At 34.7% G+C, this 23,969-nt stretch overlaps 1 protein-coding gene across 1 annotated transcript; it reads right to left on the reverse strand.

Annotated features, from left to right (window-relative positions):
* Nucleotides 1-10,958: 10,958 nt before the first annotated feature.
* On the reverse strand, nt 10,959-16,432 carry LOC110021952 (probable serine/threonine protein phosphatase 2A regulatory subunit B''delta). The gene is made up of 5 exons (XM_020720683.1): nt 16,281-16,432; nt 15,653-16,147; nt 11,386-11,637; nt 11,154-11,259; nt 10,959-11,071 (listed from the first exon to the last, which is right to left on the reverse strand). The coding sequence occupies exons 2-5, from the start codon at nt 15,806-15,808 to the stop codon at nt 10,959-10,961; spliced, it is 627 nt and encodes a 208-aa protein (XP_020576342.1). The 5' UTR covers nt 15,809-16,147; nt 16,281-16,432.
* Between the last annotated feature and the right edge of the window lie 7,537 nt (nt 16,433-23,969).

The following is a 23,969-nucleotide window of genomic DNA, read 5'->3' on the forward strand; positions in this document are numbered from 1 at the left end:
AATGCAAAGACCTTTAATTTTAGTTATGTTTTGTTGATTTTTCATGATGACACTTTCGAAAACAACCAATCTAGTCGGTCCCGTAGAAGATTCTCAAATTGTACACAATCTCGATAAGTCCAATAATGATCATAATGACATTAATAATGAAAATGATCTCAATAACAACAAAAATGAAGATGACATTGCTATGTTAGAGTTGCAAGGAGTGCCGATTTCTATAGGATTGGAATTATCAGACTCAAAGACAAAAAAGTAAGATAAAATATCTTCAGAAAAAGCTCCACCTTCAACACAAGAACAAGAAGAAGCAACTGAAGTCCATATGCGTAGGGTGAAAGTGCTGCCTCTAAGAAAAGCTCCTAAAGAGAAAGAATAATAAATGACTATGCCGAAAAAGACAATTCCACCGGTGCGACAAAGACTAACTCAAGAAATTACTGATAAGTTATAACAAAGTGGACTATAACGTTTTAGCCCATTTGAAGAAATTACTAGCAAAATTAAGCATCTATTTTGCTCTCATTCTCTCCAAAGAAATGAGAGAATCATTAATAAAAGCTTTTTGGATCTTGAAATATGTTTAACTCAACTTGTTAGTACTTCCTCATACAAGGCTTATTCGTTGAAAAAACAAAACAAGGTTGTATTTTTTATAATGATTTATTATCAGACACAACTGAACACAAACACTTATTATATATCTCGATTAGCGTTGACAACATCAAGCTTTTGAGTGTGCCCATTGACCCCGATGATTTAATTAATAATATGAGTTTAAAGATGCTTATTTGGACATCAATGCCCGTAGGCTAACAATAGATAAGATGATGCTAGGTGGCTTCAACCAACAAAGAGAAAAAGCCGTAGGGTCAATTACATTACTCCTAAAAATTAGTGATTTGGTGACAACGACAAAATTCCATGTCATAGCTCCAAAACATCCTTCAATGCATTACTTGGCTGACTGTGGCTCCATGAATATAAGATGGTTCTTTTGTCGCTACACTAGTGTATCAAATATCTACATAAAGGACTAGAATATTGTATCAAGGGTGAACACAACCATTTTCGGTACATGATATTGACATACATGAAGATGTTGCATACTACGCCCCATTAAAAAAGATAGTTTTCTCTAGGGATGTACTGATAAATGCAGAAGAAGAGGATAAAAATGAGAAAATGAACGAAAAATAAAACGAAGAAAAAGAAAATAAAATTTAAAAATACCATGCTAAGATTCAATCAAATGGCTTAAACTTTTGCAAAACTCACATTTGAGGTCGAGGCCGGGGACGAGGATGAGGGAGAAAAAACCCAACTATTGAAATGAAGAAACCTTTGAATATTAACAACACCTTGGACTCCAATTCAGAGGAAGAAAGAAAGGAAAAGACAAGGGTGTTACTGATTCAAAGGGTGCCACAATTCAAAATATCTCTTGAGGATGAAAAAGAAAAGAAAAAATCTGAGTCCATGTATGAGAGAATTAATCACTATGTACAAGCTATGGCCCTAACTCTGATCTCTTCAAATAAAATCAAGAGTTTGGTGGTCAAAGAAGTACATAGTGAGGGTGTTGACCTCACTTTTGTGAGGACACACTATACTCACCTCACCAATAATCCTAAACCAGGATTATACCGATCAGGACACTACTTGACCAGACTTCAGTCTATCTAAAACCCTAAAATTTACCTATAAAACTTAGAGGCTACCACTAACCCCTAAATTCCCTTTTGGTAAAGGATCTATCAACATTGATCCCTGGCCTCATCAAAGGTCCCCAAACCCTAAAAATCAGACCAAAACTTAGGATATCCCTTTTGACCTCAAATTTGGGTGGCACCCCAGGCTGATCAAACCAATGACAACAAAACCCTCATTAGGACAAATTTGACCATTTGGTCAACCTAGAACCCTATGGTCACAACTTTGAACTTATGATCAACCTTGGACCCTATGGTTAACACTTTGACCATATGGTCAACATTGGACCCTATGGTCACCACATTAACCATAAGGTCAATTTTGGACCCTATGGTCACCAAATGGATCATATGGTGAAACCAAGTCCCTATGGTCACCATATTGACTATACGTTCAACCCTGAACCCTATGGTCACCTCAATGACCATATATCAACTTATGGGCTCTTTGGTCAACTCAACTATTATGAGATTAAATTTTCATATTTATATTTTTTTCATTAATCAAATTAATTAATTAAAAGGAGGATGTCATGATGGACATATTCCAAGCCCAAGTCCATCCAAGGCACCCAAGCTCATTCATGGCTCAAGGCCCATCCTTAATGGGTAACTCATAACCTAAACCCACCCATCATAATAGGGTTAATCTATTAACCCTATTTAAAATTCTTGGGGCCACTAATATTGAATTCTCCAAGTCATTATAAAGAGAGGAAGCCACATGGCACTCCACATGGCATTCACCCTCAATCCTCTTGATCCAAGGATGGATGATCAAGCTAGCTCACTTCTGGGTTCCTCATCCACCTCAACATCTCTCCAATGAGAGAAAAGCCCTACCCCAACCACCCTCTTCACCATGCTTGGACTCATGATGAGCTAACCATAGGGAAAACCAAGCTTGACTAATCCATGGCCAAAATATATCCTTTGGGATCCTCCGAGCAGTCATCCTCCTTTGTCAATCAATCCCAAGCTTCTCCATGAGCTTCCATGGCCTCCAATGGCTATTTAAATCCATTACCCGAGAGCTTCAAAGAGAGAGAAACTTCACATACAATCCAAAAAACCTATCACACTCTTCAGCAAAACTACTCCCCATTCCTTAGCTAGTTGATTCCCCATAGTTTCGGCCTCTGAAATCCATTAAGAAGCCCTAATTTTCCACTCTAAAACCAGGACAAAATTTCAGGTTGGCACGAACCCTAACTTCAACTCAAGCGTCCCAGAAGCTTCCTAAGACCCCTAAGACAACCCCTTGATCAAAATCGCGCCACCCTGAGGTTTCTACCTAAACCAAGTTGAAACCAATCCACCATTTCACCAAAGACATACATAGGCCTGATTTCATCTCAAATTAAACCAAGGATAAGCTTCGTGAGGGCAAGGCGAACATTTCCATCAAACTCAATTGAGGCTACACCACTTGAGATGTGCCGCGAACCCTAAAAATAGGCTTGGGTTTGGACCTTTATGAAGAAAACTATCACATCTTGCTTATGTAACCCTATAGATGTGTTCTTCTATGCACGATGAAACTTTAAGAACAAAAATCATAAAGTTTGGTTGAATATCCAACAAAATTTTATGCCTTAATCATGGATAGCTATTGGTTAATCATTTCGTGGGGACGATGAACCGATGCCATCCATTTTCATGTATCAGAAATGGACGACAGAGTTTGGTTCGAACCACCCAATCGTCCGTACAAAGGACTTTAGACCGCGAGACACCTCAGCTCCCATGTGTAAAGCTCCACCAATCAAAACGTGCAGCATAGCCCTTCGAGGAATCCTAGGATGACAGGGTGCCTCGCCAGATTAATAGAAAAAAATAGGACTTATTTAAATAAATCCAAAAAATCCCTAAAACCTATAGGACTTACTTATTTAAATAAATCCAAAAAATCCCTAAAACCTTTGAAAATTCATAACCTTGCAAAAAAAAAATCAAAAAAATCCCTCAACATAGTAAAGCAAGGGGAAAAAAATCAAAAAAATAAAAAAAAAAATCCCTCAACATAGTAAAGCAAGGGGAAAATAAAAAAAAAAATTCAAAATTAATATATTATATTTAATTTTTAATTAATTAATTACTCAGGAGTAATTTAATTATTAGAAATTAATTATAAATCCAAAAATTACAAAAGTCACAGAGCATCTTCCTTCCATGCTTGGAAACATTCCCTGAATTTTCCAAATTTAGAAAAAATTTTCTAAATAAAATTGACCAATTTTCACCAAATTTTATAATTATTTTCAAAAAAAATATAAAAAAAACAGAAAAATGATAATTAAAATTGGAATTGGTTAGGAAATCCTAAGATTTTAACATGTAAACAAGATTCAATAGAGATTTAAAACCTCTATTATAAATTTGCATCTTGTTCATTTTTTTAATGTAATATTGGCATTTCCATGCAAAATAAAATATCAGGCCTATTTCCTAAAAAAACAAAAATAAGCTGAATATAAAAAGGAGCTGTCTTTATAAGAAAATACATAGAAGCAGATTTAGCCTAGGGATAAAAAAGGGAAATTTACATAGATCCCACACAATTCTTATATATTTCCATATCTAACACCTCAAGTTCCATATTTATATTTACAATATTATTGTCAAAAAGGTCTAACTCATTAAAAAAAAATAGTAATTGTGATATTAAAGATTTGAGTGGTATGCATGTAATTATGAATGTTTAGGAGTTAAGACATGTAGATACATAACTGTAGTATGTAAGTAAATGCCCCCAAAATAAAACCTGAGAACCAATATTTAACTAGAGAAAAAACAATGATCAACAATACAAGAAGAAATATGGATCCATGTCAGCTACAACAACAAAGGGAGGCCAACATGGCTCCAAACTGCAGCGAAAATAAAAATGTAGCATTTATTACAGTTTAACAAATAATATTTCTTCGGATACAGAACCTCGAGTTTGCAGAAGGAAAAACTTCATATCACAAATAACAATGGGCATTACAGTCTCGTCCTAGTTCCTCAAACATCCATCATCAAGACACCAAGTTCTGAGAGCAAATATACAGACTAAGACTGCAAAAAGCTAGCATACTTAGCTCCGAGGAAAAGTCTCTGGACACACAGAAGCGCATTCTTTGTCACTTCAGCATTTTCATGGTTCATAAGCTTCATAACCCGTTCCTTGGCCTTCAGATCCGAGACGACAATGCGACCAGCTGGGTGGTATTGAATGAACTGGGACAGATCATAGCAGGCGACAGCTAGTGAAGTGGGATCGTTGGATGTATCGAGGATTGTGAGAAGAACTCGTAGGATCTGCGACAGAAGATTATAAATTTTATAAGTTATCTAATTTAAATTGGATGGATATGTGATAACCGATAAAAGTATACAACTATTTTGCACAAGGCAAGTAATCACAGGTTTTAATTATCTCTACTGCATATATAGCAAACAGGCTCTGCATGCAAAAATGGAGGGTTCACACAGTAAAATAACGCGTATTAATAGAGGGTTCATACAGTACAAGCATGTATTTCTCGTATATGTTTCTTTTATGAGTCTAAAAGCAATAGAATTAAGAGATTGATGAGGCCTTATGCATGGCTTCATCAGAACATCCAAGCTAATAAAAGGTAGACTGATTGGCGTTGGCATTAGAACAATGGTTTTGTTAGAAAGGTTGCCATCATCGACATTGAAATAAAAGCAATCAAGCCAAACATCAATCGATTAGTGTAGAAATTGCAACGATGGACTTAAAATTTCATGCGCCTTGGCTCCATATTATAGAAATTTTCCGGAAATTATATCAAGGCCCCAAGATTGTAGGAAAAAAATATATTTTAAAAACCCATTTTATGGTTTTAAAGGGATTACAGTAAAAATGAAAATGTGAAAATTTCAAATAGAAGAAAGAAAAAAAACCATCCAAAATACATCCATAATGCCACAATTATGGCCGTTGACTTTTAGGCAGTAGGGTTGTGACCTGACAATACTACTCCAAAAAGAATGCCACAACTATGGTTATGCTAACTCAGAAAATTAGGTCAACGCACCAAATCATAGCAAAAGGTGACAAAGGAGTAATGAACTTTAATAAATATGGATTTATAAATATGCACCAAATCATAGCAAAAGGTGACAGAGTAATGAACTTTAATAAATATGGATTTATAAATAAATATTTGACGCGGAAGCTGGAGCTTCCTTGAACGTGGGACGTCTGTGGGTCCAGGATATGTGGGAGACAGGATTCCCAGAACACACAACTTCTGTAATTCTATGATACCCGGTACTACTGCGATTGCGGGCGTGGATGAACAGCCCAATATTTTCCTATTTTAGCATGTCATTTCTTCTATTTTTTTCTCATTTGTACATTTCAAATTAAGCTCTTTGTTATTATGGAACTATTTTTATGTTATTTTTTGCCCGGACTTTTGATTATTGTTATTGTGTTTAGAGATTTTATTTTTTTGTTATATGCTCTTTGAATTGTTGTACCCTGTTTTTTGCAAGTGTAGCATCTGTATGATGAATAAATGGTGGATCCTCCTCACCACCCATACCCCGCCATCACGTTGCTACTACTGTTTGATAGCAAAAAGCTATTATTTGCAGTTCTATCAGTGCCTGGATCCCACTATCAGTTGTGTTGTCTCCTGAAGTATTCCAAGGTCGGCTTAGCCTGCTTTGAAGTGGAGGTCACCTAAGCTCCCCGAACGGTGGTGGCCATGGTGATAAGATATTGATCGTGTTGTCCTACGACACTCTTTGCCATGGCTGTACCATGTCTAGAATCAGCGCATCAACAACATCATCTTTTATCATCACCAAAATTGTTCTGTTGATGCTGCTATGATGATAAATACTCCTGTGATCTCGGGCTCCACTGAAAAGTAGGATGATGCTTCCCCTGCTTGGTGAAGTAGGTGTTTCTTAATCTGTCGAGTTGAATCCTACGGTCAAATTGTCATGGTCTCCTCAAAAAAAGGTGGCATGCATCCATGGGGACCACGTCGCACCACACCTGATCCTACAGCCGACTCTATATCAAAAACTACATTAACCACTTAGAATCAATGTCGAACATGTTTTCCTTCAGTCACGTCAGAGAATATGGCTGAGAGTGTCTCTGGAATACAGGGAGACGTTCTCTTTCCTTTTTTTTTATTTAGAGCTTTACATTTTTTTTTTATTCCCTCAAATTTTTGACTGATTAACGCTTTTTAACATAATTACAAGACAATGAGCTCGAGATATTCAGGGAAGTCGGGATAAATGATGTGTCGATGTGGACTACCGCCATTGCTTTTAACATCACGACAGACACATAGTTACGGACGACAATTCTACAGGTGCCCGCGCTGGGGACAAGGACCGGACGACTGCAAATTCTTCAGGTGGGCCGACAGTGGAACTATTTCTACGTGCTCCCAATTGGACACAACTGCTAGGAGTTCAACAGTGCCACAACAAGAGAACGCCACATGCGGTTCGAGTTATTCAGTTTCTAGAATATCGCCGTTGGACAAGTTTGCTCAGGGTTTTGGAGTGTCAGATGCAGGTGGCATGGGTCGTGATATGTTGCTACATTATAAAGTCAACATTATCATATTTCTACTTTTCATTTTAACAAGTTATTTTTTCTTCTTTATGGGCTCTTATTATACTATGTAGTAGTATGTACATGTGTGTTTGACTTTTGTATGTGTAACATATTCGTTTGATATGATCGGATATGCTGTAGTTATTTGAATATAACTCAACTTTTTGGTATTTTCTTGTCTGAATATTTATCTTTAATTTTGTTTAGAGAAGAATAGATTCTGCTGCACAGATTATACATTTAAAGAAAAATAACTTCCAAATAAGCTGTTTACAAAACGCACTAACCAAACAGCTAAACTGCTTATTCAGAACAGGGGCAAAAAGGTCAATTTTTCACAATCAGCTGTTTTCCATAAGCGCCAACCAAACAGCCAGACAGCTTATCCGGATCAGTTGCTCATCAGCAGATTATCAGGATAAGCTGCTTATCAGCAGAAGCTGGATAAGCTGCAGCTGCCCCAAACAGACCCTTAGTAAGCATATCTAATGTTTGAGAGATTATTGGGACATAATTTAATAGGGATAAACCATTTTCATTTTTTTCCCAGATGAAACGTTGGTTTATCTCAATGTGGATAGGATTTATTGCAATATTGACGGCATGGTTATCAACATACAGTTTTAAAGATCTTTTTTAGTGAAATTTCTGCTGCAAAAGCCTTTTTAAACTGTATTCTGTTGCAAATATTAAGTGTCACTACCCTATATTCAAATTTAGGAGTACCTAAGACAACAAATTATTTCTTATTTCTACATCTGTTCAATTTCCTCATAAGTGCAATAGCCAGAGATGTAACTTTGGTCTACTGTGTTTCTCATCCAATTAGCACCTATGAAAAATTTGTTTTACTTGTTGGATGCCTTTTTAAACAAATATTTTTCTCGTCATTTTGAGGTTCCTTAGAATGTGACTAATAATTTTCATTGTTCATTCATTTGCTTAAAATACTAATAAGAAACTTGATATCAAGACAAGTGGGAGAAAGGCGGACAAGTTTGACCAGAAAATGCCAATAGCTTTATCAATCAGCTTGCTATTAGATGTGTTATCCGCATTTGTTGTTAGGCCAGCTGGAATTCTGTAAGCTTCCATCTCACCATACATATCTCTTCAAGTAGATCAACAATATAATTCCTTTAGAAAACAAAAATAATTTAATTTTGATTACGTCACTTACATAAAAGTAAAGTACTTTACATTTCTCAAGTCTTTTATCTCAAATTCTTATGCGTAAGCCCTTTAAATAAGGTTAGTTATTCCTATAGGTCACTTATTGAAATTATATCATCTACATACATGTTTAGAATCGTCTATTTTCCTTTAAGTGCTTCAAAAAGTGTGTGATGAGATAGCAATAAGTATATCCCTTGTTTAAAATTACACAATACGAGGCACACTTCAACATGTTTAAGAAAAATCACAAAGAAGCATTTGCCTCACTTTCCCAGACTGCGGTGTATGCCTGACCGAACCTGAGGCATGCCTCGGGAAGTGCCTCGCCTCAATTTTTTAAGGCAATCCGTAATTTTTTTACAAAAGCTAAAAATAACATCAATATACCTCACATATCGATCACACTTCACACACTACATAGAAAGAAATAAACAAAAAAGATATCCATTAATATAAATTTAGTTGAAGTTCTAACTATCAATATAGTGATTGTTTTATTAACATTTTATTTCATGTGATTGCTTACAAAAAGAAAATAATAGAGAATAAAGATGAAGAATGGGAGAATATAGTGTAACATCCAATTTTCATTAAGGTATAAGTGCAAAAATATCAAAATAAATTATATTGAAATTTTATTTTTTTTTCAAAATTATCAGAAATCATTCCATTACATTCTATTTTTCAAAATTATCATTTTGATATATAAAATCATATGCTAATTCTCAAAGACAAGAAAGCTATGGAATTATATTCTATTTTGATTAATTTTCATACATACATACATACAGACACAAACTCACACATACACAAGCGTCGAAGCGTTCTAAGGTGTAAGCATAATAATTTGAAAATTGTGAACGTCAAATAATGGGATAAAAAAAATACATCAACATCATGACTTATATTTATATTAAAGAAAGATAATAATATTCTAGCAAGATAAAAAATTATAAATTATGTTTATATCATATAATAATTTGCATAAATAAATATATAATGTAAGTGATAACTGACTAAATTACCAAACTACCATAAAAAAAGAAATAAAAGCAACATAAAATATTAAAATAAGACATAAGATGAGCTTAGCATTGTTGATTTTTCTCACTCCTATTGTCCAACATTATCGCATCTATAGATCTAAATAAGAATATAATAAATAAACAAAAATTATAAAATGGACGATAGTTGCGGCAGCAGAAGCAACTAGCTGAGGTTGCAAAGGCGGTAGCGGCTGTAGTAGGAGGAGCATGCTGATACGGTAAGCAACATACAACATGCAACAATGTTAGAAAGCATAACTAGTAGCCACTACACTTAGCCAGGTCAGGCTGCAAAATGCAACTTTCCACCGCAATTTTTTGAAAGAAAGGCAAAACATAATTTTTCCAAACGCCAAAACAGAGTGGTGCGACATCGCACCGCTGTCCCAAACGTACCCTTAGCTCCAATAAAAAACAAAAGATTGAAGGAAATGAGAAATTTTATCAAGTAAAAGAAATTTCCATTAAATGTTTTAATTTTTTTTTATTTAAAATAGTTAACTACCCAAGATCTTTAAAATTGGTAACCTCATAATGTCGAACTAACTCATCCAACCATTGAATTCATTTGAAATGCCAATACAGCAATAGCAGTGGATAAGCATGCGTAAGTAAGCAGAAACTAGCAGCAACGAGAATGGTATTACCCCAAAAAACCGTGAATAACAACAGGGAGAAAATACAATGAATCAACTAATGCAAAATCTTTAATTGTGATTTTTGCTACAGGAATCAAAGAATAGGAACTACAAGAATCACTACTACAGGATCGGAGAATAAAGTCTGCATCACATAATGTCAAATTGAACATTAAAAAATTTACCTTTGAAGTCTAGATTTATCGTAATATCGCATAGCACATCAGAGGCACCTTTTTATTTTACACAGTGTTTTAATTCTAGAAACTGTCCAAATTAATACCCTTATTCTTTGTATGGTAGATCCTAGATATTTAAACATCCCACATCGACGTATCCCCGGATCTTCCAGTTTTACTTATAGATAAATCATGTAATCACTCTCGTCCAATTTATCCTAAGCATGCTATCTTTACAAATTTTCATCATACTTCCAACTTTTCACTCAAAAAATAAGAGTTAATAGCCAAAGAAAAATTTATCATCTGCAAATTGCACCAGTCAGGCATCCCATTTTGAATTTATTTTATAAGCATCTCACCTTAATGAGATCAAAAAAGGTAAGAACTTAACACAAAAAGATCTCTCGCATCTACAATGAATATAGATTATTAGGTTCAAGAGGAATATAGATGTGCAAAACAGCCAAGCTCAAAGCACCCATAGTAATATGTCATAGACAGTAGAAGTAAATTGAAATGGAACTAAAAAGAAACTCCATCAAATGTGTAGTGACTAAAAATATAATAGCACTAAAGCGTAATAAGAATAGAAAGAAATGGATTCAACTAAAATACCTCGTAACAACCCCAGCATAGTCAACATCAATTTTTTTGAAGAGTACACTGGAAAAGAATGATGGCAGCTTGCAGATTTCCTTGGTAACAGATTTGAATTCTGAATTATAATAGGCATGAAATTGTTTTTGTTAGCATTTTTTATTAAAAAAAACACTCAAGAGGGTAGCATAAATTTTCACCTTGAATGCGAAGCCCATTCTCATGACCATAAAAGAGGTGATTAATTGTAGTTAAGCATTGATGTTTTAAATCATTTGGTGGTGGACGTCCATTCAGGAAATAGAACTGAGTAAATATGAAGCATTATATCAGGTACATTAACAATGATAAGAAATAAGTACTCTTACACAAAAACCTTACTCTAATCCACACAGAAAACTTTGTTGAGAATGTGCTTCGATGTGTTAATACCTGAGGGATAACTTCCTTGACCTGCTCACTGGCTACCTTTAGCGAAGAACCCAAATTTGAAGGGCCAACTCCAAAACCACGTCTTGCAGCACGTGGAGATCCAGACATGCTCCTTGGAGAGAGTGGAGGTGTACCGCCCGCAGGAAACATAGAAGGCAATGAAGTGCTTGCACTAGAATTACTTGCATTATTACTAAAACCAGAAATACTGAAAGGCAAGCCTGCCTTTGCATCATCAACAAATGATTTTACCTGCATGGAAAACAAATTAAAGATAACACATGAAAACACCCTTTAGCCCCTAATAACTATTGATGTTCATCACTCTATGTAAACTTCTTCCATGCATGCTCTACTGAAAGAGGCTTCTCAATTTAAGCATTTGAAAGCTTCCAAAAATAAAATTTACTCAACAAGTCAAGAAAAATTGAAGCTACTTAACCCTGCAATTAATAAGAACGCTACAATAATAATCAATATTTATGGGCAAGGAGCAAATTCATTCGTTAGATGAAATTTTGATCATCATGCAAAGTGCTAATCATCAAGATGCAAATATTCATTTTTTAGAAATAATCCAAATATCATCAATTTATGAAAAGTTTTCGATTTTGGAAATGTTTATGCTCCAATTATCAATATAGAAGGCATTCGTTATCAACACAATTATCACTTAATCAATTTGATTACTACAAAATGAAAAGAAGTATCACTTCCCCTTTTTATTTCATTTTTGAGGAAAAAGGTTATGTCATCAACATCTTCAATTATGGTTAGAGCAATCAAAGAAGATATCGACCATCATAAGAAAAAAATATTGAGATTTATTCTCTTTCTATAAAAAGATGACCAAAATTTCAAGCAAGAAATCAAGCATGGGGCATCCCCCTCTCTCTTAATCTTCCAGTATGGTTCCAGTATAAATAAGTAAGTTTCAGATATTTTCTAATCAATAATCTTTTCAATTAAGCAATATTTACATCAACAATACAACTGAATAATAAAGATGTTGAAACCTTCTTTTTTTCACTCCATAAAATTATGTAATAATATGCACTTCAGTACTTATAAATATGGATTTATTTGTATTAGAATATCATAATGGGTATAAATAACATAACATATTGTTTGTTTGCAATGAAAGATGACATTTAATGGCTTCCTCCTATTCGAATGCTCTAATTTATTACCTAGAAATACTATTTGTACTTTTATTTAAGATATTATTTTTCTTTGAATGATAATATATCTTCTTTATCCATATCATCATTAAGTTGCCATTGACAACCCACCTTCCATCCATACCATTTCGTATCAGAGTTCAAAGCCTAGATATATATTCTATGTTAAATAATTTTAGTAACTTCTCCTTTGTAATACCAATTTATGTAAAGAGTTGTTCTTTTGAATTCCCTCTTATTCTCATCATAAAATTTTGAATGTGTTTCCATCAATAGTACAAAAAACTAAGAATTTGGTCACAATTTCATGCTGCATCTTTGGTAAGTATCAAGGCTCTTTAAAGAAAACACTCTGAAAGTGAGTTATCATTGTTGTAATGTATTTAGAATTCTCACTGGCTTTTCATTTTTTTCTTACCATTCAATCATGCAAAAGTTGAAGGCTTGATGGTTATTTAATGGTGAATCTTTCGTGAGTATCAATCTTTTTTTAGAAATTTGATTTGGATGTATAACTTGAGTTCTTTGTGTTGAGTTAAGGGTAATTATCCAATTTTTCTTCCAATTTGTTTACTTGTTTGCTTTCACAGTTGTGGTGTCTTTACTTCTGCTTTCATTTTTATTTTTATCATATAAGTAAAATATGTCAACCTAAAACAAGAATTTGAACTCCAAGGGCGGAATTCATTGAAATGTAGTGGAACATGAAGCAGAACAAGAAAACTCTGAATTGGATATTTATAAGAAAAAAATAGAATTATCAATTTAATGATAGTTTGAATTACCTTTCATATGGAATCATCATCATGTAAGGTGTTAATATGATGCAAAAACAAAAACAAATTATGCATTTTATCAATAACAATCATATTTAGAAATACTATAAGCATCATCAATTTATGAGATTTTCCTTATTTTAAAAACTGTTAATGTTGTTGCTTTGTTCATATTATTATGGAAGGAGTTCATTATAATCATGATTATCACTAAAATTTTAAGAAAAAGCCTGCTTCAATTTTATTATTCAGAGATGAAAATAAATGTCTTTTCCTTTTTGAAAAAATTATGACATCAACATCTTCAAATAGAACTAAAATAATCCATGAAGATATTGAGCATCATAAAAATACTTATTGAGATTTATTCTCTCTCTAGAGAGGGATGAAAAATTTTTTAAGCAAGAAATCAAACATAGGATGTCCTTTCCTATTACTTTACCTTCCAATGAAATTCCAATTTAAATAAAAAAATTTTGGATATCTCAAATTAAAGATCTTTTCAATTAATAAAGATATACATCAATTATGTAATCAAATCATGAAGTCTTTAACTTTTTCACTCTATAAAAGCATGTAATAATATGTATTTTAGTACTTAAAAATATGGAGTGATATGTGTTGAAAAATTAAGTTGGGTTAAAATAATGTAAGGCATTGCTTTTTTGTAATAAAAGGTAAAATTTGGGGGCTTCCTCCTATTAGGGTCCTAAAATGAGTACACTAAATATATTATTTGTGCTTTTTCTTTTTTTTTATTTTCAATTATAGTATATTTTCTTTGCTCATGTCTTTTAATATTATTGTGGGTACATAGCGAGTTGGGGGAGGCTTGATGGAGCATGTGCCACCCCCTTAGAATTTGTAAAATATATTTTAGCTGCCGTGTAGAATCCATTTTCACACCCACACAACTTATTCTTTCTACCCATGCGCATTCGACATATATTTCCCCCCATATTTGATCCCGTCACGACAGAAAAAATGACAACTTCAATTCCCACGGGATCCTAAATCTCAATTTTGCCTTAAAACCCAGATAATCCCCCATATTTGGTCTCGTCGCCACAACAAAAATGTCAACTTCAATTCCCACAAGATCTTAAATCTTTTTTTCTTTGTTTTGCCTTAAATTCAAAATAATCTTGTAGGAAGCTGGATTTCTAGTATTTAGAGGAGCTCAAGTGCATGAATTTTTATAATAATGGTGAAAAGAAAGATGATTTCTTTTTTATCCAGGACTTGAGTACTACAAGGTTAGTGATAAGGTTATAATTTGACATATTTTTTAATTAGTTGTTTGTTAATTTTTGTTTTTATCTTTATTTTTGACTTGGTCGATGGTAAACTTCGGTTGTGTTGTCATGGTCATGATTGTATTTGCTTTTATTGTTCTTTTCAGCAAATATAATTATTATTTAATTTCTCAATTAACTGAATTTTCATTAGTATTGAAACTAATTTAACGGGCTTTCATTGACAAGTTAATTGTATTAAAATATAAACTTTCTCAAGTAACATAATTTAATATTTTTAAAGTTAACTTCCATTACCTTTTTTGTGAAGTAAACTTTTATAACACTAAGAATTTAAAATTTAAGAAATATTACCTTTTTTTACTTTATAGATGAACAGCTTTTTGTATAGAGTAATTTTGATTGTCAAATATATTTAAGTGTAATAACATCTCTCAAAGTTAAAAAAAAAATTATTTTGTTTCACCCTATTTCAAAAATTTCTGGTTTTGGCATTGCCTGAGTAGCTCACCTTACATCAAGCTAGGCATATTCCAATTGATGAACTAAATTCAATCTAAACGTATTACCCAAATTCCACAAAATTTACGAACAATAATGAATTTCAAGCCTAAAATAATTAAGAGCATTCGAGGCCAAGAAATAGGCTTTACTAAGTTTGTCAAAAATAGGGAAATTATTCCAATCATTTATTGATAAAACAAAGTGGCCCAAGAAACATTATCCAGCTTCACAAAAAATTAATTGACAACGATGCATTCATTGAAAAACAAAATAAACTGCATAAAAATTGAAGAAAAAGTTATTTTTCTAAACTTTACATTATAAAAAGAAAAATCTCTTTAAGTTCTATCATTTAAATTCTACACTGTACAAAGATATCAGATTGCTCTTATTATTATTCACTTGCTGCATTCTTTTTTAATATTGATCATTAAATCAATTAAAAAAAAATCAAAATTTTATTGCAGAATTGACACTGTTATATCAAAATCACCACGTACACGACAAAAGGGAAAAACACAGTAACCAAGCAAAATGAAACAAAGCGTACCAATTTTATTGTTTCTGGAAGCGTAAGCCAATGTGTGTATAGATGATCAGCAATCTGTGGATTTTCTTTCAGAACTGGAGGAGAGACCTCCGGAAGCTGCAGCAGTTCCGGATCAAAAGAAGCAATGTCTTTTACTACTTCCACGTCCATCACCATTCTCGACTTAAACTTATATGATAGCAGCAATGATGAATACCAAACAATAGCTGTCACAGAAAACAAATGTGACCTAAAATTCCACGGAACGAACGCAAAACATGAAAAGGGAGAACGAAATGGTAAATAACTTGGCGGTATCAGAAATCAGAGACATCGAACAAATGGACCCCAAGAGATACATCAAATGAAAGACCCGTCCATGCACCGATACTTCACACTCAGGAAGAGAAACTTCAGCCAATAAGCCCCAGATCAACGCTTGAGTGCTCGAAAACGGTCGGATAGCACGGGGGAAAGCAAAGTCCGTGGATTGCGATTTGAGATCAATTACAAACCCTACCTCCAAGAAAGACGAAAATCGATGAAACAATCACAAAAAGCTCCGCTCTAATATGAAAGGCACGTTCCGAGAAAAGATGTAGAGCAGGCTTAGAAACCCAAAACCCTACCGCAGCAGAAATAGGGCTACCGCAGCAGAATTAGGGCTACCGCAGCAACGGAGGAGGACGAGATAGGAACGAGGATCCAAGAATGACCGTCGAAAAGGTAGTATCTATCGGGCAATTTGTTTATGCGGAACCCCAATTATGGACAATCGATAATTAAAGCCTAATCATTTATATCTTCTTATTTCATTTGCTGGGATATTTATAGAGGAAGCATTGATTGCAATGTTAGTACCTTAATTTGAAGCATCTTTATAGATAAGCAATGGATGATAGTTAGACAAAGAGTTATTAGTTGGTAGGGCCATAGTTAGAGATTAGTTAGTTCACCATACTCTCCATTTTATACTAAGAATCTTCTTAAATGTTGATTCATAATTGTGCTTAAAGTCATTTTTTGCATAAATATTTTAGGATCATATAATTATCCGATTTTTTTAAGTATAATTTAAAAGTGAAGGGCATATATTAAGAACATTTTAAAAGATTGGACTATAGCTAATATCATTTGTCTAGGTGACCACATTAGCTCAAAATGATGTGATAATCCAAAAACATGACATATATGTATTATACTTCTTTTATAGAAATTTTGAAAGCTCAAATTCAAGGCTAACTGGCATTCAATGGGCTATTAAATATGATTAGCATGTCTTCTACAACCAACCAAATGATGGCGACATCATCCAATGCACTTATCTGTGAGGGTGTTGTCCACCTCCTATTGTGTCGAGGTGGACTTGTTGTAATGATATTCATTCCAATTAATTTGAATGTCCCTGACATGTTATTTCCTATTATTCATCATCTCACAAGTAATTCTTCATTAAATGCTCCTCTAAAGGAGTGTTTGTCATTTTTATATTATGTTTGTAAGATCCTTCTATGTTTTCCCAATCAAATATCCTCGTCAATAAATTCATCTAGTCATCATATAATAAGGATGAAGATAAAAATAAGGTCAAAAAAAATTAAAAAGAACGCGTAGTGACTTGCATAGGGTGGTTTTTTGTAAGATGAGTTGGATATGGAAGTCTAAAAACGGAATTCAGACTAGCTCACTCCATCTTAATCTCAAAGAAGACCTACAAAAAGCCTCTCATATATAATTAGAGAATCATAATTTACTTCTATTTTATGTATATGGACATTCTCAAAATAGCATATATTTTTGGTTAATTGCATCTTGGATGATGCCCAGAAAAATCCTCAATTAAAAAAATATTGCTTGCATTTTAAAAAAAATTAACATAATTATCAATGAAGGGTATTATCATTATAATAGGAGAAAAACTCCTCCTATCAAGGCTAAACCAGGCCACCATGCAGAAGGTATGTCACCTTAACCCAAAGGACAGAGAGCCTATGGAAAAAAAAACAACAAAAATATACCAAATGAATAGAATTGGCCCAAAAGGAGAATATCAATGAATATGTAAGAAACTTTTAAGAGATAGACATGACCTTATTTAGATATTATGGACCCATCATCATGGGCGATCAAACATTTGTTTTATTTAGCTATAAAGGTAATCATCCCTATGCAGCTTAAATTTTTGATCAGCAATTCATAAATTACATAGTCCATGGGAATTTCATATACTATAAGTTAAAGAAAAAAAATGATCCTATCATGTATGGTTCATGACAGTCATTAACCTCCTAAATATTCTAGAAAACCACCAATACAAGTTAAATCTTGTGCTCAATTATGTGGAAGAAGAACATAGACTTACAAGGAGAATGAAAAGATCTAATGTTGTACATCCCTAATGTGGATGCTCTATTGCACAGTATTAGGGTATGTTATGAAGGTGAGCCAACTCTAATTCATTGTTGGATAGAATTCTCTCCAATGATTGGTGTAAGAAGCACGAATTGAGTTTTGTGAACTCATAGTCACCAAATCAATTCAAGGTTGTAAATATTAAATTATTTAATTTTGTGAAATACAACCATAAGCCTTGCAATAAAAGAATTTTTTTATGAAAATATTCAAATAAGCCAATTATTTTAATTTCTTTATTTGCAAATTTATAAGATTTTATTTTTAATTGCATTTCATTGTAATAAATTGCAATTACACATGAGATTTGACAATCATCAACAAAAAATTAAGCAAACAAAAGCAATGCTCGTGTACATGAAACGTATACGCATAATCAAAATAATAAAAGAGAGGTCTAGTGTCACTTAGTCTTGGCCCTCAAACTCCAAGAAATCCATGCACATATCTTATTTTCACTGTATACTCTATTTATACTTAAAAAATACATGAGTAAATTACATGAGTACATGCTTGATTCCTTACAAAATAATGTTTAGTATGAACGTGCTTGCACACGCACACACTGAGGTTTTTATTTTGTATCCACCAAGGGTCTTGAAAGATTTTTATTTAAATGATCAGAAATGGTATTCAAAGATTAATATGCTATCCTAAATGTTGAATCTCAAAATGTCCTTCGGGTCATGCCTAAGGGATAAAACGTTTGTTGAGGAATAAGTGAACGTAAATGAAAGTGAGTGAGAGAGTAAATGACAAAAAATATTAATTCTCTGAGAATAGATTGCATAGTCATTCCTATAGAAATGACCCTCCTCCCCTCCCAATTTATAAGTCATAGGGGGTGTTTAATGAAGTACATGATTTTTGTCACTTAATGGGAATGTTATAATAAATTTATGAGTCATTATATATTTACATTTTGTAACCGAATTTGGCATCGTTTGATCATGGTTACAGTTGTTGGCATCATTTTGTATTTATAGCAATCTCTGGCACTGTTTCATATTTATAATTGCTCGACTTGGTCGTTTGATGCTCAATCAACTAAGAGTCATTAGATCGACTAATAAATTTTTGGTTGGCTTCTCTATGGGAGTTTCAAGAAAACTTATTCTCCTTAAAAAGGGTTATTCCCTCAGGCAGAGGATTTGTCATTGTAATTTGATAGGCAGCCTTCATTAGGTCAGGAGATCTTCATAGAGGCCAGATGAGAGTTTCAATAAGCAACCATTGATCTTGTGAGTGCCCTTATATCGGTAAAGTTGTCCTCAGTCTAGGTAAGTGGCATCCTTTGGTTTGAAAAAACTTTAATTCGGTTGGTCCATTATTCAATAGATCAAAATGATGTTGGATGGCTTGATCCTTTGCAACTTTCTTTATGTGATCCGTTGAATGACCTCGCGATTCGTGCAATTACATTTCTAAGGTACATATTTAGTTTCTTGATTCTCTTACTTATTTGAAAATTACAACTACCATAAGAATAAAATAATTAAATGGAAAATTTGTTAATTTATTACGTAATAATTACTGCTAAAAATTGTAATCCCTAAAGTTTTATTTCATTTTTCCCTATAAGTTACGAACAATGTTTCTTTTCTTCATTTTATTAATTTTTTTATCGTTCATTATTTTGTGGTAAAGGTCAAGGATGTTGGGTGCTAAAAAACTTGTGGATGAGAAAGAATTGCTGAGGGCTTTCGGCCTTCCCAGTTCTAAGATTCACCCTGTGGGGCCGAGAAAAAAAGAAAGTTGGAGGGTTCCTGATTGGCTTAGAAGAAGAAACCTGTTGAAGAGGGTCGGTCGACTGAGAAGAGGATGGGAGATAAAGGTCAGATTGCTAGTACTAAAGGTCGGTTGAAGGGATCAGTCCTGAGGGGTCCAGATTGGTGATGCATTTGGTGACAAAGAAATAAAGATTGGAGGAGAATGTGGAATCATTCAACTCTCAGTCGCTTTTAGAGGGGGGAACTAGAGAGGAGTGTGCATCACTGATGCATCTATCTTGGCTCATATTCCACTTTGTAAGTGACCGACTCAACTACGGCCCCTGAAACTGGAGTCTACAGAGGTGGTCTGCAAGCTTCGCCACTGGAAAGTGCCCTGTCTTAGCCTTCAAACCACGAGGCAGTCTACGGTGAGGCTCCACGTCCTATTGGGGACATTTTTCGTATGTCAGAGATGGAGAGACTAATCGATAATTTTGATTTTCTTCCTTATTTAGTTTTTTTTTTGCCCACTCTAATGGCTTATTTTGATTTTGCAAATGAAACCACGAAAATGATCAAATGTCTTCCCAGAGGAACCAGGCAGCCTCCTACTCTAGAGGCGCCTGTTGGACCTTCTACCCCTCTCTCAATCAAAGAGACCCCAGGCAATCTGTCACCTCCTACTAACATAGAGTGTAAAACAAATGGTTGAGATGGTTCACACGAGTCACCAGTGTGTTTCATGGACGAGACATTGGAGTCCTTTGTCTGGGCATCGACCCTTCAAATGGAGACTGTCAGATCAGACTTAAGGGTGGAGTTGGCAGTCCTCTATGAGGATTTGGAGAACCTTTGGACCAAAGTGGTGAGTTTATGAAGCACGCTGGTGGAAGTTTGGGTGGCTAGTTTGATCTTTTGTGTTTGGGTGGAAGAGTAGGGGAAATAAAAATATAAGTTTAGTGGGCGAGCATTATATGCAAGTTTATTAAGTTGGGGTCACGTTTTACTCGAGGTGACAGTCGTCTCATCTGTGAAATACTTTTTATCATAAAAAAAATTTAATTTTTGTCAAATCTCAAAAATATATAATCATTATGCATCCTCAATTTTCACACCAATTTGACGTGCATCTCTAAAGTTTGATGTACAAATGTGAGAAGTTTCAAATTCCTCATGTACCCTATATATAGGTTTATGCTAAAAAACGGTGAATACTTTCATTTTTCATTCACTTCATCATTTGGTTGGCTTCTTTTAGAGCTCTATGACTTCCAAACATTCTTCTCAGATGTTTGGTTTGGTAAGAGCAATCGAAAGATTGACCTTGATGGATTTTGACGTTCAATTGCTACATGACACTTGAGTGGATGCAAAAGTTCATGTTACCAACTATCTAGAAGATCACCTGATCTTTTATTAGGATCAGTATTGGTGGGGGCTTTGGCTGCTCTTTTGTACAGTGTTTCAATCAATCTTCAACCATTATAAAGTCATCTCAGCCCAAGTCAAGCCAAATTCTATAGCGACTGTTATGACCTACATAGTTTGCCTGCACTGGCTGGAGATTTCTTGGTCATGGGAGTTGTTCTCGCACATGTTCTCCATTACAATGGAGACAAACGAGTATGTGTTCATTGGCTTGATCCAAAAGTTTCATCTAATTGACTTGGAGAATAAAATAATGCACTAAAAATTCTAATTCTTAAGGGGTTCTTGTGATGAATGGGGCATCGAGAACAGGGTGATGGTGGCCCCTAAAAAAGAAGAAAGGCTCCCGCTCTGACTCAAATCACTAGAGTCAGTCGTTATGGGAAAGCAGTCGTCAATGGCTCAATACACTAAACCCATGATTGTGAATTGGGTGTTGAACTCAAGCTAGTGCAGCCTTATGAACTAGTGTTGTGGGCTACCTCGAATAAAGCAAAGGAGAAGAGGTAGCTTGATAAGACTGTCTAGCTTTGAAAAATGGAGTCAAAGAAAAGAAAGAGAGCATGTGACTCTTCTCTAAGAGGGATGGATGAGGAAGCACAGGAAGGTGATCGAATGGGAGGCATAGTTCCAGGCACAAATTTAATACATTAAGTCTATAAAACCTCTGTATTATTCAGAAAAATGTTACTAATAGCTATTTTAATTGAATGAAAGCCTGCTCAAATGAATTATTGTTGAACTCAAGCTAGTGCAGCCTTATGAACTAGTGTTGTGGGCTACCTCGAATAAAGCAAAGGAGAAGAGGTAGCTTGATAAGACTGTCTAGCTTTGAAAAATGGAGTCAAAGAAAAGAAAGAGAGCATGTGACTCTTCTCTAAGAGGGATGGATGAGGAAGCACAGGAAGGTGATCGAACGGGAGGCATAGTTCCAGGCACAAATTTAATACATTAAGTCTATAAAACCTCTGTATTATTTAGAAAAATGTTACTAATAGCTATTTTAATTGAATGAAAGCCTGCTCAAATGAATTATAGGAGGCTCACGGAGCTACATCAAGATGAGCTGACTCCTTTCTTTTGATCATGGACCAGAGAATGTTTTGAGCGTTGTTGACCTCACTTTTGGTTGAGGTCTGGTTTTTTCTTCTATAGTAGCCTAGGGTCTAGCCGTAGGACTTTCTTGTTGACTATTCCTAGAGAACAGGAAAGGATCCCTCACCATTAGAAATTCTATACTCTCCTTTGCCTAACTTGAAGTTCCACATGTTGGTCCAAACCTCTAACACTTAGTAGGTGGGCTCAGTATGGAGGAGCTCAAGAGGAGTTTCCCATAGGATGGTCAAGCTTTAGTACTAACCCCGGGTGACCTAGTCTTGGTTAAGCTAGCTTGCACACACTAAACTTTCTCACACACCCTAAACCCTAGGACCCCTTGATTTGGCCTCCTGACTCCTTTTGGAAAGCTCATATGGGGGACCCAAACCCCTAGCCTTTGGCTAAGAGGGTTAGGACCAACATATTGGGTGGGCTCAGTATGGAGGAGCTCAAGAGGAGTTTCCCATAGGATGGTCAAGCTTTAGTACTAACCCCGGGTGACCTAGTCTTGGTTAAGCTAGCTTGCACACACTAAACTTTCTCACACACCCTAAACCCTAGGACCCCTTGATTTGGCCTCCTGACTCCTTTTGGAAAGCTCATATGGGGGACCCAAACCCCTAGCCTTTGGCTAAGAGGGTTAGGACCAACATATTGAACATTCAAAATGAATCATTGATACACTAAAAATATATGCATATTTTGACCTATATTTTATACTCATTTTTGGTGATATTGAGCTTTAAAAGAGGGTATTTTTAGTACTAACCCCGGGTGACCTAGTCTTGGTTAAGCTAGCTTGCACACACTAAACTTTCTCACACACCCTAAACCCTAGGACCCCTTGATTTGGTCTTCTGACTCCTTTTGGAAAGCTCATATGAGTGGACCCAAACCCCCTAGCCCTTGGCTAAAAGGGTTAGGACCGACATATTGAACATCCAAAATGAATCCTCGTAGAACTCCTATTAGTTTGACATGGCTTCATGGCTTACTTGTCCATCATAGCGAAATTTCCACCAAATTACAAAAATACCCTTACCACTCTAATTTTTGCCAAAAAATCCCAAAATTACCAAAAATACCCAAATTTGTCCAAAAGCACAGAACTACAGAATAGAGTTCGGACTATCCTCAGCACCGATGGTGCCAGGAGCAGTGCCGAAGGTGCCATTTAATAGAGAGTTCACGGACCATTAGTGTCGAAGATGCTAGAATGGGCGTTGAAGGCGCCAATGTTGGTGCAAAACCTGTTTCTAGAATATTCGACGAATTTAGATGCTTTTTGAAGAGTTTTTGGATGCACCTATTGGAAAACCAACATGTGGCTCTATTTAGAGCGGAAATTGATCAGAAAATATGCCCTTTTGCCTCTTTCTATCGCTTTTCCCCTCTCTTCCACGCTATTCCACATTCCCCACAGCCACTTAGAGTCCATTAGTCATTTATTTCCTTAGAGTTTTGAGTTTTTATGGTGAGTTTAAGTGTGAATTCTTCTCTAAGAGTGTTAGAGAGGGATAGAAGTGAGAGATTTCCTCTTCCTACATCTTCTAAGAGAGGCTATAAGGGATTTACTTTGAGAAAGAGTTTCAACTTTGAGAAAGTTGTTTATTATTATTGTATGAACTTTCTTTTATATATGCAATTTGTGTTTTGTTGTATCTTTCTCATGAAGTCTGACAATTTGT

The sequence above is a fragment of the Phalaenopsis equestris genome, unplaced genomic scaffold, assembly GCF_001263595.1.
Source record: "Phalaenopsis equestris unplaced genomic scaffold, ASM126359v1 Scaffold000153, whole genome shotgun sequence".
Lineage (NCBI taxonomy): Eukaryota > Viridiplantae > Streptophyta > Magnoliopsida > Asparagales > Orchidaceae > Phalaenopsis > Phalaenopsis equestris.